The following is a 17686-nucleotide window of genomic DNA, read 5'->3' as shown; positions in this document are numbered from 1 at the left end:
TTCGCGCTTATCTCGAATATTTCCAAAAGTTGATAATAGGAGATAGCGATGTTAGCGACTGTTTCCAGTCGCTAACATCTTGGCATGCCCACTTTGCATGTCATTAGTGATAAACATCACTCACATGCAAAGTGGGGCCCAAGATGGTCGCTATCTCCTACTAGCCGTCGCTAACTGGTGTTAGCAACAGCTAGGTAATACAGATATAATTTTATCTCCGCGAAGCGGAGCGCTGTTACAGATATATATCTTGTTTTTGAACGTTAATTTCTCAAAATGCACTGAAGCACATATATTGAGACCTAGCAAAGGCACATCGGGCTACCAGTCCCTAATATTTTACCAAGTTTCGTGCAAATCCATTCAGCCGTTCGATTATTATTATTATTATTATTTTTTTGCCCCGCGGGGCCCTTTTAAAACCTCCACATCAAACTTAGGAGGTCAGCGAGGATCTACTATGCCCCCTTATGGTCATTTGCCCCTTCGCTTTGGCCTCCTCTTGTCTCTCGATCCTACCGAGAGACAAGATGGCGGCCGCTACGTACTGTTTGGAATGTTTACAGACACCGGAGAGCCAATCAGCTTCGCTTCGCAAAGCTCCGTAACGCGAAAAGTACGCGAAGCGGTGCGCTGTTACAGATATATATCTTTTTTTGAACGTTAATTTCTCAAAATCCACTGAAGCACATATATTGAGACCTAGCAAAGGCACATCGGGCTACCAGTCCCTACAATTTTGCCAAGTTTCGTGCAAATCCATTCAGCCGTTCGATTATTATTATTATTTTTTTTTTTTGCCCCGCGGGGCACTTTTAAAACCTCCACATCAAACCTACGGGGTCAGCGAGGATCTACTATTCCCCCTTATGGTCATTTGCCCCTTCGCTTTGGCCTCCTCTTGTCTCTCGATCCTACCGAGAGACAAGATGGCGGCCGCTACGGACTGTTTGGAATGTTGACAGACGCCGGAGAACCAATCAGCTTCGCTTCACAAAGCTCCGTTGCGCGAAAAGTACGCGTCCTGGAGCGCTGCCCGGTCCGCTGTTACAGATATATATCTTTTTTTAAACGTTAATTTCTCAAAATCCACTGTAGCACATATATTGAGACCTACAAAAGGCACATCGGGCTACCAGTCCCTACAATTTTGCCAAGTTTCATGCAAATCCATTCAGCCGTTCGGGCTAAAAGTGAGGCCAACCGCCCTATGGAAAACTCAATGTTAAAAACACGTTTTGGGACCCCCCCTTTTTTCTCAGCCCCCCCTTGACGAACACCCCCCAAATTTTCAAGGGCTGCTCAGAAACAAAATGTTCCATTTTCCTGATAATTTCAGCCAATTCCGTCCACAAACGCCAAAGTTATTAGACATAGAATTTTCAAAAATCCCATAGAGAAAAAATCCTAACTATATATACCTACTGGCGACCGCCAGTAGGTAATATATATATATATATATATATATATATATATATATTTAAATAATGTACTTTTACAAAGTATATGCCTTCACCACTCATGCCTTTGCATTGTGATGGCATGCGTGGTAAAGGCATTTGCGGAGTAAATGTTTGCGGGTTCAATGTATTTAGTTGTAAATGCACTTGCGTTATAAAAAATGCGGAGTAATGGTATGCGGGATTTTATCCCGCGGAATAAGATCATATATTCATTGCTGGATCGATGAAGTGCTGGGCAGACCTCCAAGTGTTTGGGGAGGCTTTTCTTCTTCTGGACGAGTCGGTCTTTGTGATTGTTTGGATAGTAGCAGCCAGGCAGGGTTTTGCGCCAAGTTTGGTGCTGGACTACAGTTCTCACATCTTCTGCTCTTCTTTGCCCTTCTTCTTTCAGGCAGACAAATCTGGGTTCCTGGTATCAGGGGGCCATCTCAATATTACATTTTTGGGCATTAAGGTAAGTGAAGGGTAATAGCAAATGGGCTACTTACCGCTGGGGTCATTACACCCCCTATATGACCACTTCTTTTATTGAGTGGGCATAACCATGTCCCAGAGATCCTAATTCCACCAACAACAAGATGGTGGAAACCTTCTTTCATGGAGCACATCAGGTAGCCCTTATTTGGGGTATGACTAGCCTGGAGGTACAACATGCATTTTGCACAGCTAATTTCCCATCTGTCCTGGTCCCAAATGGGCCTCAGGGCGGGGGCAGCATTCTCCAGGTCTAGAGGAAGCCTGTGTTGCATATGGAAGGCAGCAGAGCCTTTGAAGCCTCTGGCCTTGGCATACAGATTTACTAGCCAACCCACTGGAGTAGGTGATAACACCTCCTCTGGGACAGGCATTGTTTCCTGACCTCAGAGAGCACTGGCTGTCACCTACAGGGGGTCAGAAACTAGTCTATGATGGCAGGCTGGAAGATACCAGTCAAGCAGCACACTAGAAGACTAGTGGGATTTGGGCGGCACCTCTAAGGGGCCCTCTGGGTGCCTGTCATAATAAATCCAATATGGAAATCAGCATGGATTTATTAAGAAAAGGTGTTTGATACCAAATACCGTATATTTCAGTGAAGCCATTATGTAGCTGGGTAACTCGTAATGACCAGTGCCCAGTACATACCTTAGGATGGCTTCCCTGTTCACTTGCAATATCTAGTAATAGAACTAGACATCATAGGAGAATATCTGCTCATGCAGATATGTCCTCATTTAAAATATAATGCTCCCTGCCTTAGAGCTCTAAGGCCTGCTGTAGGGGTGACGTGCAAATATTATATGCAAGGAATTTGGCGTGGCACATAGTGAGTGTACATGTTGTGTTTTCCCCCTTGGTTTTGTACCATGTCATACAGCTTGCAGTGGCAGTCGGCATGCAATTTGTATGGGGTCCCTTAGAGTGGCTTATTGCATGCAGCAGCTGTTAGGGACCCTCTTGAGTACCCATTCCCTAGGTACAAGGGGTACTCTTTACTAGGGACTTACAAGGGTGCTAAAGTGTGGGCCAATTGTACCACAATTAAAACATTTACTTTGTTTTTAGAGAAAGAACACTGGCACTGGGCCTGGTTAGCAGTAACCCAATGCACATCAGTAAAAAAAGATAAGTACAAGTGGCAAAAAGTGTGGGTGACCATGACAAAAAAAATGTGGCACTTTCCTACAGTAATCAGTGATGGTGACAGGAAATGTCACTGTTCTGTGTTTATAGTCAATTACATGATGTTATGAGTCAGTGTTGTTTCTGGAAAAAAGACCATGCAGGTGATGGCAGGATGTTTTTTTAATAGATTAAACTGATAATAGGTAAGACTCTACTTACATTCAGTGATACTGCGAAGTGGTCCCAGGCCACTGAAATTATGCGCAGTGGAGGACTATGGCACAGTGTCTACAGGCCACTGGGAGCAAGAGGCCTACTGTTTGTAAAATGCACTTTGAAATGGGAGAACAGGAGAACATTAAAATGAAGAGTTAACTTAATCGCTAAGGTAACTTTCATTTTAATTTTCTCTGATTTAAAAGCATTCAGAAACCTTATTTTGTTCTCACGCTCCAATATTGAATTGACAAGGACTTTTATTTAAGAGTTAAATACTTCATTACTTCAGTTCTTGCCCTCTGTGCTGCAGCCTGGGTCATAAATCTGACTGAGTACTGCTCCCTATCAGGTCCTGCTATCTGATGATAATAATGTAAAATAAACACAACCTTTTCTAAGTTTAAGAGGAAAATGTGACCCTGTCCTCATTTAAAAATGAACTCCATTGTAGCTGCCGTTATTACCCAATTTATGTGTGCTCAGCATAAGAAAAATATATATGAATTTGCTATGAGCAAGACCTGTGCTTGTTTCTTCTGTATCTTACACAATGCTTTCAGATACACAGCACATATAGGCCCTTATTACAAATACGCCCGATAACTGTCATTTCCCCTCCCTCGGAATTACAGATTAAAGGCTTTGATCCTGTCAGTTTGTACGTCCACTATTGAACATCAAATGCTCTTAAAGGATGTGACTGGGTTTTGTTGATGTATTTGTAAGGTAACTCACCAGCAGACAGATCTATGACTAGGGTTGTAATTGAATACTTTTGGAAATGTTACCCCAAAACCGGTCCCAGGATGCTTCTTTCCAGTCCAGGGAAGACATGGCTTTGCAGTTCGGGCTGGACTGTTCCCATGAGGCACAGGGTCAAGACTGATTTGCATATACCTGTGTCTGAACTGGGGTGGTGAGCTAAAGAACGATGATGGATTCAACCCAGAACTGTGACTGGGGTGAGTGTCTGAAAAGGTTCAGCACTCCGTCCATCATCTTCTTGTGTTTGCAATGTGTACAATCCCTGTCATTAACAGCCTGGCTGGCAGGGTTGTTAAAAGTCACTGATAAAGGTAGTGGTAAGTGTGTGTTTACAATTGTCGACACTTGGAGGAAGTTACACAACTGTTTACAGGTAGTGACAGGCATTGACAAACCGTGTTTATCAGCTTGGACTAAGACAGCTGGTGACGTTGCCAGGGAATATTTTGATTGCGTTTTATCAAGCCACCGACAGGAAAGAGCTCTCCACTCACAGCCAACAACAACGGAGAGAGAAGGCCCTCATCCGCCATTTGCAGTGTCAGGTTTATATTTACAACGGGTGACGGCGGTGGGATAGAAACAAGACTGAGCATACAGAAAATGACCCTGACAGCGAATGACAGGACTGTGCTTATATTCAGTAACCCTGGCAAGGAGTGATGGAACTGACTTTAAAGTAAGTGGCATAGCTTTATCTCCAGTGGCCAGTGAGAGACCAGTCTGTGACAAAGGGAGTGAAGAGTCTATTTAGAGTCAGTGTCCTAAAATGAGAAGGCTGTTTACATCAGTGACAAAGAAGAGGCAGATATAATGTTTAATGCCGTGACCATAGTCAAGGAATTGTAAGATTATTTATGTTCTGATATTGTGGCCAGTAAGTGCTCAGGTTGTGTCTAGTCTGTGCAAGGAGTGGCTGTGCTGTTATGCAGTGACAGAAGCAGAGAGTGACAAGGTTTGTTTTCATTCCCAGAGCTGGAAGCTGATGACTGGTACAAGACGCTGCACTTGGAGTGCCTGGGGGCTCGGGTCAATGATATCAGCATGGGGGAGCCAGACCTATTGGCCCCCGGAGTGCAATGTGAACAAACAGGTGAGCGATGAGCAGTGAACTCCAAAGCTTGGCCTTGACAAGGGAAGAAGAGGTTAAAAGTCCTGGGAAATGTGGGGCTGAAACAGGGATATAAGTGGGGGGCAAGGCCAGAGGGGGTGCTCAGGGGTAACCAGGCCAAAGAGAGAGCTCGAATGTGACAGAAGTGTCATTTAGAATATAGAAGAGTCACATTTTTGTAAACCATTGGTGCTCTGTCCCTGTGAAAGTTCAGGTTTCTCACTCGATTTTAGGTTGAGAGAAGGACTAGGTTCACACAAGTGGATCCTTATCTGGTTCCATTGTTCTAACCTCCTCAACTGGCAGTCCATCTGCTTCTGGGCCTCCAGGTCACAGTGGTGCCCGTGAGGGTGTGGTGAAATTAATTTGTTTTCCTTAACTTGGACCACCAGGCAAAGCTTACATGGCATGGTGGTCCCTGGTAGGGAAACCACAAAATGGCTGCCACACGCAGGGAGAAACTTACTGCGTGTCAAGGCCATTCCTATTTTTGTTTTCTGAAAACCAACACCTGCTTTTGGAGATTGTTGTCAAAAGGCTGCACCAAACATGGTGTCCACTCGGGAAAGATCACTGCCTGCAAAGGAGCTGCAGCAGTGATATCCCTGCCAGTATGGTGGGGATCTCTAAATCTAGCAGACAGAGTTTTGCTAGGAAAGTGGGGGCCTAGCCTCCTTCAGCTGGGGAGCCTCAGGCTGCCCTGGTGAATGCCAGGCTCTAAATGAAGCCCTAAGTCAAAGACAGAGATCAGAGATTACAAAGGGTCAGGCACATATCTCAGGGCGTAATGGGGTTAGAGAGATGGGCGTGGTGACTAGAAACTGACGTCAGTACATAAACCTTTTCAAAGGCAGAACAAGGCGAATCCAGCTAGAGACAAATGGCTACTATGTCCAGAGACAGGGTCCAGAAGTACAAGGAGCGAAAAAGGGCGAGAGGTAACCAGGACTAGAGATAAAGCCCATAGGGTAAGAGAACAGATGAATATCTTAAGAGGAAACGAGGCTATAAACAGAGTTAGGGGTGTAACCGAGCCGGACTCCTAGCTGGGGGTATTATAGCAAGAGACTGCCTGAACTTTGAGGTTACAGAGACAGGGGATTCTAGGAGCAGATGCAAAGTGCATGCCGAACAGGACTAGAGGCAGATCTCAGGCAGTAACAGGACTAGAAACAAAAGAGTAAGGGGTAACAGGGTCTTCGGGACAGCCAGGCAGTATTAGAGCAAGAGTATTAATAATAGTTTAGATAACGGACACCCCATCCTTATTGAACATTATTCGGTCATATGAAATGCATTTTGCTGAATGTCTCATCATTTGTCTCTGCTGGTCAGTCTGACTCTTTCACCTTCTTCATATCCACATTACTTCTTTCCTAGGCAGTCCTTTCCCTAGTCTTCTTTCTCCACTCTCATATCCCTCACTCAGGGGCGGCCTTAGGCATGTGCAAGCTGTGCACCTGCACATGGCCGCCAAACCCCAGGTGCCGCCACGCCCATACAGTAGTCTTGTGCTGACTCTGCCTAAGTGTGAGAAATTATGGCGTCACACGTTCATGCGTCCTCGTGCGCACACCAATTATATTTCGTCTCCTCAAACGGCACCGGCATTTTCTAAATCCTGAGCTACGGCCGGCATTGTAAAGTAAGCGAGCTTGCTGCTCGATACCCCTCTGCTTCATTTGGCCTACGCAGCGCCAGACAAGGCACACACCCATAGCTGAACCGGCTTTTTACTGATTCTTTTTGCTGCACGATACCCTGTGTGTCCCGTCTGAGGATTAGACGTTGGCCTACCGCCCCCACCTCTCTCATTTATCAGGAGGCGTTACCCCCCCCCCGCCTTTAAATAATACCGCAACAGCATGTGCCCATTTTTGTAAACCTTTGCCGGGCGGGGAACTTTCTCTAACTCAGGAGGCCCCTTCCCTGCATGTTTGGTTTAAATCTTGGCATCCCTACCTAGCCATTTTAACCTTTGCCAGTACCAGTAATAATTGTGAGTAGGCGCACGTATTTTAGGCCACACTCAGCCTTTCACGTTGAGTCCTGGCCTTTTCTCGATGTTTTATTAAAACACCTTCCTGAGCTCCGGGGGGCTCCGCCCCGCCCAGACCCCCTCTTCCGGGGCCCCCTCCCCATGGCCCCCATGAGCCTAGAGCCGCCCCTGCCTCACTCTTCCCTGACCCATTTCTCTCCACACCTCCAATTCTCCCCCATCCATTTCATTTTCCTCCCCCACCGTTTCCCGTCTTTGCCACTTCTTAATCACCCATTTTTTTTCTCACTTTCTCTCCATCCCTTTGTTTCAGTCATTCCTGCCCAATAGTGCTCTATTCTTTCCCTTTATGCTCCACATGCATTCGACTCATCTGGGTCATACTGCTGTCTCCACGTTATGTATGCCACTTACTTTTGTTTCCCTTCTTTTCTTCACAGAACGATTCAATGTCTTCCTCTTGCCGTGTCCCACCCTGGACGTATACGGCGAATGCAAACTGCAAATCACCCATGAAAACATCTACCTCTGGGACTCCCACAACCCTCGCACGAAGTTGGTGTCTTGGCCACTTTGCTCCCTGCGCCGCTATGGCCGCGATGCCACCAGGTTCACCTTCGAAGCTGGACGGTAATGCCAAGTCCTTCCATTTATTATACAAGAAATGTGCGGATCCTAGAGCTAGTGTAGTATTTGGAGATAGGTTGCTCCAGAGCAAAGTCTAGGCTGCATTCAGAGATAGGTTGCTCTGGAGCAAGGTCTAGGCTGCATTTGGAGGTGGGTTGCTTCGGAGCAAGGTCTAGGCTGCATTTGGAGATGGGTTGCTCCAGAGGAAGGTCTAGGCTGCATTTGGAGATGGGTTGCTCCAGAGCAAGGTCTAGGCTGCATTTGGAGATGGGTTGCTCCAGTGCAAGGTCTAGGCTGCATTGGGAAATAGGTTGCTCCAGTGCAAGGTCTAGGCTGCAGAGAACTCCACTCAGCACTGAAAAAGCAGGTTGAACTCATAGGCTCTGGAAGTAGGCTGCAGCACCTCCAAAATACCCACCCTGGAGTTCAGGTGAATGAACAATAATGATGCCTTTACATTTTGTATTTATCTTGACACACTTGCTGTGCCTTCAAAGACAGAGGTCAAATTTCAGGCTATGTCTCCTGACAAATAGCTGTTTATTCTTTTATCAGAGACTGATATTTTCTTCCTGACTGCAAAGTGAGAGGATTTTGTAAAGTGAACTATCTGACAATGCTGCTAGGATAGAGGGAGTGTGAAAGGAAATAATGGAGTAAAGATATTTTTCTAACACAAATGAACATGTAAATACCTGTAAATGAACTGTACAAATATATCAGTAGTTAGGAAAGCAAAAATGAAGCACTGTTTTTTGTAATTGTGTTATGTGATTAAAACAAAGATTTTAATAGGATCAAAGCATTGACACTTTACTTAGCGATGGGCAAATTATGAATATTCGATGAAAACCGATTTCCACACACTCATTCGTTGGCCATATATTCTTATCAGTAAAATTGCTTATCAGTGTGAATTTTGTGGCCATTTTAATGGAAAATGTGCTGCCTTTAAATGTCAGTACCCTACCAAACCATGCTACCATAATATATTTGTGACTGTGAGATCCAAAATGCACCACCGTCAACATACCAACCTTACTACTCTCCTGCTGAATGGATTCGGACCGTTTGCTATACTTGTTCTGATTTTTCACAAACCCTATGACTTCAGTGCCATGACAATGATGCCAGCATCCATCCCAATTCTGAAAATATTTCAGTGCTACTGGTTGAACTTCATATCAAACCTAATCAGAATATTTACCCAATTCTAGAAATTATGATTACTATGGGCCCAGCACTTAATTTGTTAAAAAAAAAAAAAGTGCAGGGGCCCCAAGTTTTCTTTAGCAGGCTGCCATTGGGGTTAGCAAATACCAAGGTTGCATAGTCTTATCCCACCTCTTTCTTCTACTATCCTACACTCCCTGTCTCTTTAGTTCACTCTTGCAGATTCTTTATATTGTCTGTTTTTAATTACTTTCCTGTTTTTCGCTTTCTTGCTCTCTGTCAAAGTCCGATGATGAAAAATAAGCACAGGGCCCCAAAACTGAATGTTGTAGGCTACCCCTTACACAATTTAAGCGCAGACCCAATCTCAAAGTGATGACCTCTGGGGGACGTGGCTGGACCAGCGACTGTAATGGGCGCTTGGAGCTGAAGCTCCGTGGAAGCCCTGCGCAAAACATCCATAAAGCTGTGCTAAACCGCGTCATCACCCACATAATGCATTGTTCCTGAAATCGGAACACCCGGTGCAGCCACTGAGCATGCCGGTGCTCGCCTGCACTGCCGTCTGACCGAGTAATCAACTTAAGAACTCCTCGGCAACCGGGAGAGAAAATGGTGACAAGGGCGTGACGCTGCCGCTCTCCGAAGACCTAGCGAGGGAGTCGCAGTGCCGAATGTGAGTCGCCAGGACAGCAGCAACCTTTACAAGTAGGCGGCGCCCCTCCTTACCCCTGCAGCTTGCAGTTATGGAGTGGAACACCAGTGCGGCCCAGGACCCGGGAACTTCACCCGCTCGTGACGTGGGAGTGCAGTAGTGGCGTTCCACCTAGAGAAGCTGGCCCAGCGGGAATAGCGACCTCCTTCATCAGCACGGTCTCCCCGGTTGATCGACTCGTGTGGCTGATCCCATGGAGGCACCGCGGGGCAAAGCAGCAGGCGCCTGAATGCAGGACAGAACTGGGGCCACGGGGACGCAAAGAGGTACAACACGACTGCTGAGTCCAGGGAGCCCCCGGCAGGCGCGATATCTAAAACATGACTCCCTCACCAGAGCTCTCCCCTTTCCAGAAACCGGGATGGAACAGACCACGGGAGGTAAATCAACTTAGGGGGAGAGCGCAACTCAGGCTGTGAGACGGTGCAGCATAGAACAGCATCATATATATTAAGGACACTGCCAAAACCCATCTAATGAGGCGCATACAGTGTGAGGGCCCCTGAATATGGTCTGAGTGGGGGGTTCTATGAGGCTAAAAGTAACCTGAGTGGAAGAGCGAGCCGCCGCCAGTGAGACAGGATGGAAGCCACTGGAATTGCAAACGATAAGAAACACGGCCACTACTCGAACACTGAGGAACATACAGTGGGTGGCCCCCCTGACTTAGAACAAGGTGGAGAAAACTGCGAAGGCTACACATTATCCTGAAGAGAGAACGTGTCTCAGTCGCGATGCATAAGTAGCGAGTTAAAAGAGTCGCACATTAGAAAGCCACTGTCAGAATTGTGAACTGCACACGTCCTTTTCCAAGCAAAATCCACCAGTGAACTCCCCAGTAAGAAAGACTTGTCATTACACCAACAGCTGGGCAGAAGCCTAATACAGCAGAGGGGACACACGCAGAATCCGTGCACTAACAATTGCCCGTGAGGGGAGATGCGCAAAGATCTATAAGAAGCGACAACTGCAGTTTGAAGCGCCTAAGACCCAGGAGGGTAGGTAAGCTACCGGAATGGCAGGAGAAGGGTCCACTGGCGCAACAGGAGGAGATGCGCCCCCGGATACCACTGCACTCCAAATGGAATTGCGCACGTGGTTTAAGGTGCTAGACACTAGGTTCGATGCACTGGATAAACGGTTGGACGGGCTGGGGAAACGTATAGATCGCCATAAAAACCTGCCTGGACACAGCGGAAGGGCGTATATCGGACTTAGAAGATGGTGCTTCCCAGACCATGAAGCGAGTGGAGCTTCTTAAGCGTATCATGAAGACAGCCGCCGCCAAGAACAAAGATTTAGAAGCCAGGAATCGCCACAGTAACGTGCGCATAATGGGAATTCCTGAATCCACCAACACCAGGAGATTAGACCAGTTGGTTGAGCGCCTACTGATTAATCTGTTTGGGTCCGAACAATTCACAAACACGTTTGTAGTGGAGTGAGCACATAGAACATTGGGGCCACGACCCAACCCTGGATGGCCCCAAGGCCCATAATGGCAAGACTTCTAAGCTTCAAGGATAGGGACACAACACTGCGACTCGCCAGAGAAGCAGGGAACTTGACCTGGCAGGGATCAACTGTCTCAATATACCCAGATTTGACTGCATTGGTGCAAGATGCCAGGCGCAAGTTTGCTGGAGCAAAGGCTGCAGTGAGGAAACTAGGACTGCGCTATGGGATGTTATACCCTGTGCGACTCAAAGTCGATGAGAATGGGAAGACGGAAATATTTGACAACCCTGAAGACATCCAACACTTCCGTAAGCAGCACGTGGGGACAAGCGAATTGCCCGGTGGCAATTCCCCTGGTGGAGCGTCTCAAGGAGCCCAATTGGGCACGAGTGCAGACTTGTTCACAGCCAGTTAAAGAGTATGGTTGGCGGAATTGATTGAGGAGCTGTGAGGGGCGTAAGTGGACATAGACTTGAGATAAAGGCAACTGGAGTGAACCGCGGATTCGACAAGCGAGGCTGAGCGAGCAGATGGGATTTAAAGAAGGACTAATGTATCAGACTAATGCTAGTGCACAGGGCACCCACGTGGCGTTGCCACTACCCCTGTGGGTTCACAATGGTATTGGAATGGAGAAGTTTGCCTCGTTGGCGTTGTATGAATCAACAGTTGATCTTAGGGAATATAGGGACAGCACCTGGTGGGCAGCCACTAGGTGGGGGTGAGGGGATGGGATAGAAATGTTTAGAATGTTAAAAGATGCAGTTTCGCTAGTACAATTGACAGGCTTATGCACCATCAATGACATACAGACCAGGTATAGCATTTTAGAACAACCACGATGGCACATAAGGTAGAAATACGCTGTAACACGAAAATCGCCCTGATGACATAAAATGTACAAGGCCTTAACAATCACAATAAATGCAGAGTAGTGCTCCAATATGCAAGGCAGCATAACGCTGACATTGTTTATTTTCAAGAAACACACTTATCACCTGCCGCACTGCCCAAGTTCGCCTCTGCTTGGGGCCCCCATAGGTTCTTCTTGAACTACATATGTTCAAGGGGTAGCAATACTAATTAATAAACAATTGCCCTTTGTACACAAAGCCATGCTCACGGACCCGGAAGGGCGCTTCATCCTAGTAACAGAAACTCTTGCGGGACACAAGGTTATACTAGATAATGTTTACTCCCCAAATACAGATGACCCAGCCTTTTATGAACAGATACAGTCGCAGCTAGATACTCTGGAGGCGATCATATTCTCCTAGGAGAGGACTTGAACATCCTGTTAGAACCCAGATTAGACAGCACTGCTGCCTCCCCAGTTAATAAACCCCTCTCCCATATGGTACTGACAGAACTCTTTTCAAAACCAAAGGTAGAGAGTTAGGTCTATGAGACGGGCGTCCGAGTCCCTAACTATTTAATGATAACCAAAAGAAGACGGCCAGGAGCATTTGCTGTCTGACGTGTGTGATGTACTGGCACCTCAAAGGTTTGTTAATAAAACCCTCACACACCAACCTGGTTGGTGTCATGCTTCATCATCGGGTCCCAGCCAGGTAGCCGAATGCTACCTGGCTGTGCTGCAACACCTGATTACAGTGGAGCGGGTATTTGAGGTAATGTGATGTGTGATTATGTGAGTGAGATTACTATTAAAGATACCTCCAGAATACTTCCTTGGTACTTTATTCTTGGAGCACTGGGGTATGATTAAAAAATCTTCAGAGAGTGGACAATATATTCCAGGTACTATGTGTAGCTGTATATATTATCAGATGGTCGACATGTTTCAGCCCGGAGGAAAAAATAGGGTGGGCTTTCTTCAGGACTTCTCCAAAACAGTGAGTATAAGTGAGAAATAGTGGGTGGCAAAAACTTTACCACGTGAATAGCATATTTAACACTCGTGCTCAGGAGTGTTTACTCCAGTATTGGAACTTTCATAGATTCACATGCCTGAATCACTCCCCGTCGTCGAGACGGGAGTCTCCGGTATATAAAAAAGCAGTGCTTAGTAGTATAGCAAACTGAAAAGAGGCCTAGGCCCATTTCCCTTTTGCAACCCATAGCCTTTGTTATGTAAAAAAGGCCCAAACTTTTCCCTGAACCAATCAGAGCTCCTCACCCTCTAGAACACTCCTGAGAGAACCTTCTGCCCCTCAGATTTTTCTACCGCACGTTGTGCTAGGGAGTCTCCTTTGAGCTCTGCTCAAACTCTGTGTTTTTTAACTTCTTTAAAGAACTTGGTTCTTAGGAATTCTTCTGGATTCTGTTCTACTATGGATTATCTTCAAATAAGTTTTTTAAAGGGTGTCAAACGCTAAGGCCAGAAAGGAGGTTTTCCCCAGTGACAGTGATGAGGCGGCGTCCTCAACATCTAGGAGATCTCATAAGAGATAAAAATCTCCTCAAACTCATTCCTCAGGGGAACGTCCTGAGAAGGCCCTCAAAAAGACCACTCATGGGTCTTCTGGGTGCAGTCCTTCAAAATCTACTCACTCTGTGGAAAAGGAGAAGAAAGGACATGCTTTTGGGGAAAGATTATGTTAAAAAGACGACTTCTGAGCCGTCAAAATCACTTCCTCTGGCCAAAGAACCCTTCAGGAAGCAGTCTTTTATACCTCTGAGGTAAAGACTAAGGCAGCCTCTCCGTCGACGGCGGCATAGTCTACGACGGCATCGTCTACGACAGCATCGTCTACGACGGTGGTCCTCTACGACGGTGGTCGTCTACGTTGGTCGTCGTCGACGGTGGTCGTCTACGATGGCTGTGTACGATGGCCGTCGACGAGGGTGGTCGTCGACGACGGTGGTCGTCTACGATGGTGGTCGTCGACGACGGTGGTCGACGACGTGGTCGTCTGCGATGACCGTCGACGATGGTGGTCGACAACGGTGGGTTGACGACGGTGGTCGTCTACGATGGTGGTCGTCTACGATGGTCATCTACGACGGTGGTCGTCGACGACGGTGGTCGATGACGGTGGTCATCTATGACGATGGTCGGTCGACGACGGTGACAACAACAGCGACTATGTCGAGGATGAGGTCACCATCAACGGGGACTGTCGTCGACGACGGATAGCTCTCTATACCTGGTGTCGACGATGACAATCTCCTCAACGGGCTCGTCGAGGAAAATTCCAAGATTAGAAATCATCAGCAACTGCTTCAAGAGCAGGATTCATAGGAAAAGAACCTTTTGGATACGCTAGTAGTCCCTCACAATTACATGTGAAGTATGAGGAGAAGGACTATGAGGAGTGATATGGGGAGTGCCAATATCCTCAGCAACAGCACTATCGCCATGAGTGCCAGGAAGGAATGGTTGGAATGCCATGCTTCATGATGATAGATCTGCAGTTTATGCTGGCAGACTATGGAAAGAGGTTTCCGCCGGCACCAGCTGCTCAGGAAATCCCATCCCTACAACTCCAGTTAGAAACAGGGAACCACAACAAGAAGTTAGGCTGGCAACTCCTCGATTAGTACACCACCAGAATCCGGTCACCACAGATGATGCTGACCAGGAAGAGGGAGAAATAACAGATCCCAACAAAAAATGGGATGATTACTTGAATCCATCTCCGGCATCTCCCTCACCAGGACTGGTGGATTCTCCGCAGATTCCATAATATAATGGAAACAGCTGCGAGAGATTCTAGCTTCCTATGTCGACAATACGAACGGATTACTTCTTATACGATTTCATGTAGCCATTCAAAACCATCCAGAATGTCATTTCGTGTTTTAGCAAGTGGCGCAACAGGAATCTAAGAATCCCTCTGCGCCTATATCAACACCTCCTAACAGGGAGGGGAGATGCTTGGACAACGTTAGGCAGAGATTCTCATCCATGTCTGTTCTCTTAGGCAAAGCAGATAATGCCCTTGCTATTCTGGGCAGTTAATACAGGCATATATGGTGCAATATGGCGCCTAACATGGACCTCTTCCCAGAGAACATTAGACATGAGGCGAGCGATGGTGCTAATGAGTCAGAGGTGGTTAAGGTCGACTGCCTTAAGACCAGAAGTCCAAAATTAGGATCCTGAATCTCCCCTTCCATGGAGAAGATTTATTGGGAAACAAGTGGATGAGGCATTTCAAGGTATCAAAGGAGATACAGATACTACAAATACCCTGGGTACACTATGATACTGTTAGGTGCCTTTCCGAGGCGACTGGGAAAGAGGCCAGTCATCCTACAAAGGGAGTTATCAACAAGGGAAGATAACCACTTTTATTCCTCATCATCATAACCATATTGTCAACAATAGGAGGTACAACAAACAAGGAACTATACAAAGTCTGCTCCTAGAGGACGAGGAGGTTGTCAAGGGAAAAAACATTGGTAAAAGACAATGACAACCTCAGGGATCTGGCTGCATGTTGCTTTTCCTCTCCACGAGTTCCATGGGTGGGAGAGTTGCTTCCCATCTATATTATTGACAGAAAATAACAGACAGATGGGCCTTCAATATACTAAAATTCACACACTCTTCAGTTTTCTTCAATTCCCTCCTTCCAACACTGCAGACAAGTCAAGAGACTAAAAGCATCTATCTCAGATGCGTTTGGAGATTCGGACAATGCTCCGAAAGGGAGCAATAGAACTGGTGCCGATCTTCCAAAAACAAAAAGGTTTTTTACTCCTGTTTTTCTTCCCAGTTCGGAAGAATGCCCTGCAATAGCGCCCTATTTTAGGCCTGAGATTTCGAAATACTTACCGTAAGAAGCAATTTTTCCAAATGCTGTCCCTAGACATTCGGCTACTCTTAAACCCAGGGGATCATATTACCACTCTAGACTTACAGGATGCTTATTTTCACATCCCCTTCATCCTTCCTTTAGACTGTATCTTCGATTGGTAGTAGCCCCAGGACCATTAATCTTTATATAGTGTCTGACTCCAGCGACATTTCTGGGGGCAGTATTGGACACAGAATGCAACAAAGCGTTTCCCATCCGAGGAAAGACAACTGAGGATGGTGTCCCTCTTCCAAGAGTTGGTAAAAAGAAAGTCTCTTTCAGTCCGCAGGTACAAATCCTTGCTGGGCACGATGTCCTCTTGTATTCCCCTGGTACCTTGCTACAGGCTAAGGATGAGACCATGGCAGGAACAGATCGATCTCCAATGGCATCAGGCGGAGGGATCTTTCGACGATACAATAAGGGTGACACCAGTGATGATATAGGCAGCAAAGTGGTGGACACAAAAAGCCAATGTGTCTCAAGGACTGACGTTTCTGGCAAGAGCGACTCCGCTAGTGGTAACGACGGATGCGTCGTTAGAAGGATGGAGAGCTTTCCTTCAGGACCTTCAAGTCAGCGGTCGTTGGAAGGCACAGGAGCAGCAGTTACACATAAATCTGCTGGAGCTCAGAGCGATCCGCTTGGCATTACTGGCTTTTCTGCCAAGGATAAGAGGTTCGCCGGTGTTGGTAAGAACAGACAACACTACGGCGATGCATTATGTGAACAAGCAAGGGGGAACGAGATCTCTCCCCCTGTCTCAGGAAGCCCAGGAGATAGGGGAATGGGCTCTTCAGCAAGGAATATCATTGGCAGCAGAACACCTCCCGGGGTACAAAACGTCAAGGTGGATACTTTCAGCAGGCTAACATTGTCCTGCCACGAATGGGAGCTAGACTAGGGGATCCTGGACAGCGTCTTTCGAAGATGGGGAACACCGATAGTGGACCTCTTCGCTACAAGAGAAAACAGAAAATGCCAGTACTTCGCAAGCTGGCTTCCCCAACAGGGATCTTGAGGGAATGAGTTTTCCATGGCATGGTCCGGCATCTTTGCCTATGGTTTTCCTCCAATTCCTTTCCCCCCCGCGTACTGGTGAAGATCAAGAAAGAGCCGTGCAGGCTGATCCTAGTAGCCCCGTGGTGGCCCAGACAACACTGGTTCACGGAACTGCTGCTGCTGTTGTCGGAGGACCGTCCAATTCGGTTGCGCCTTATTCCATCGCTTCTGACAACGTCCAAGGGGCAGGTGCTCCATCCGGACCCGAAATCCTTGCGATTAGCAGCCTTTCTCCTGAACACTGTGAGTTTAGCCATCTGAACATCTCACACGAATGTAGGGAGATCCTGTCCAAGGCCAGAGCGGAGAGTACCAACAAAACCTACAGGATGACATGGAAGAGGTTTTGTCTGTGGTGTAAGAGACATGATGTTCACCCTCTTACTGCTGCACCTCATCAAATTATACCTTACATTCTGCCGTTAGCAAAGTCACGATTAGCACACGCCTCCATCAAGGGGCATTTGGCTGCGTTATCCCGCTACAGGAGGTCATCGTCAGGCCCATCTTTATGGTCCTCAAGGATTATCAAACAATTTATGGAGGGGGATATTCAGAGTTTTTCCTCCAGTAAAGCCTCCACCACCATTATGGAATCTGAATGTTGTACTTTCTCAATTGATGAAACCACAGTTTGAACCGATACATAGGGAAGACCTGAAGTTCTTGTCCTGGAAAGTGGCTCTTCTCATTGCATGGACTTCAGCAAGAAGAGTAGGTGAA

General features: G+C 46.8%; 1 protein-coding gene across 1 annotated transcript in view; it reads left to right on the top strand.

Moving 5' to 3' along the window:
* The window catches only part of DOK4 (docking protein 4), a 184752-nt gene that overhangs the window by 129559 nt on the left and 37507 nt on the right, over positions 1–17686 (top strand). Inside the window, exons 4-5 of the mRNA XM_078669221.1 lie at positions 5026–5145; positions 7603–7792. Coding sequence (XP_078525347.1) covers positions 5026–5145; positions 7603–7792 — 310 coding nt within the window. The remainder of the gene's footprint in view (positions 1–5025; positions 5146–7602; positions 7793–17686) is intronic.

Source organism: Lissotriton helveticus, chromosome 12 (assembly GCF_964261635.1).
Source record: "Lissotriton helveticus chromosome 12, aLisHel1.1, whole genome shotgun sequence".
NCBI classification, from domain to species: Eukaryota; Metazoa; Chordata; class Amphibia; order Caudata; family Salamandridae; genus Lissotriton; species Lissotriton helveticus.
Note: the sequence above shows the minus strand (reverse complement) of the source record. Positions and strands in the feature narration are given on the sequence as shown.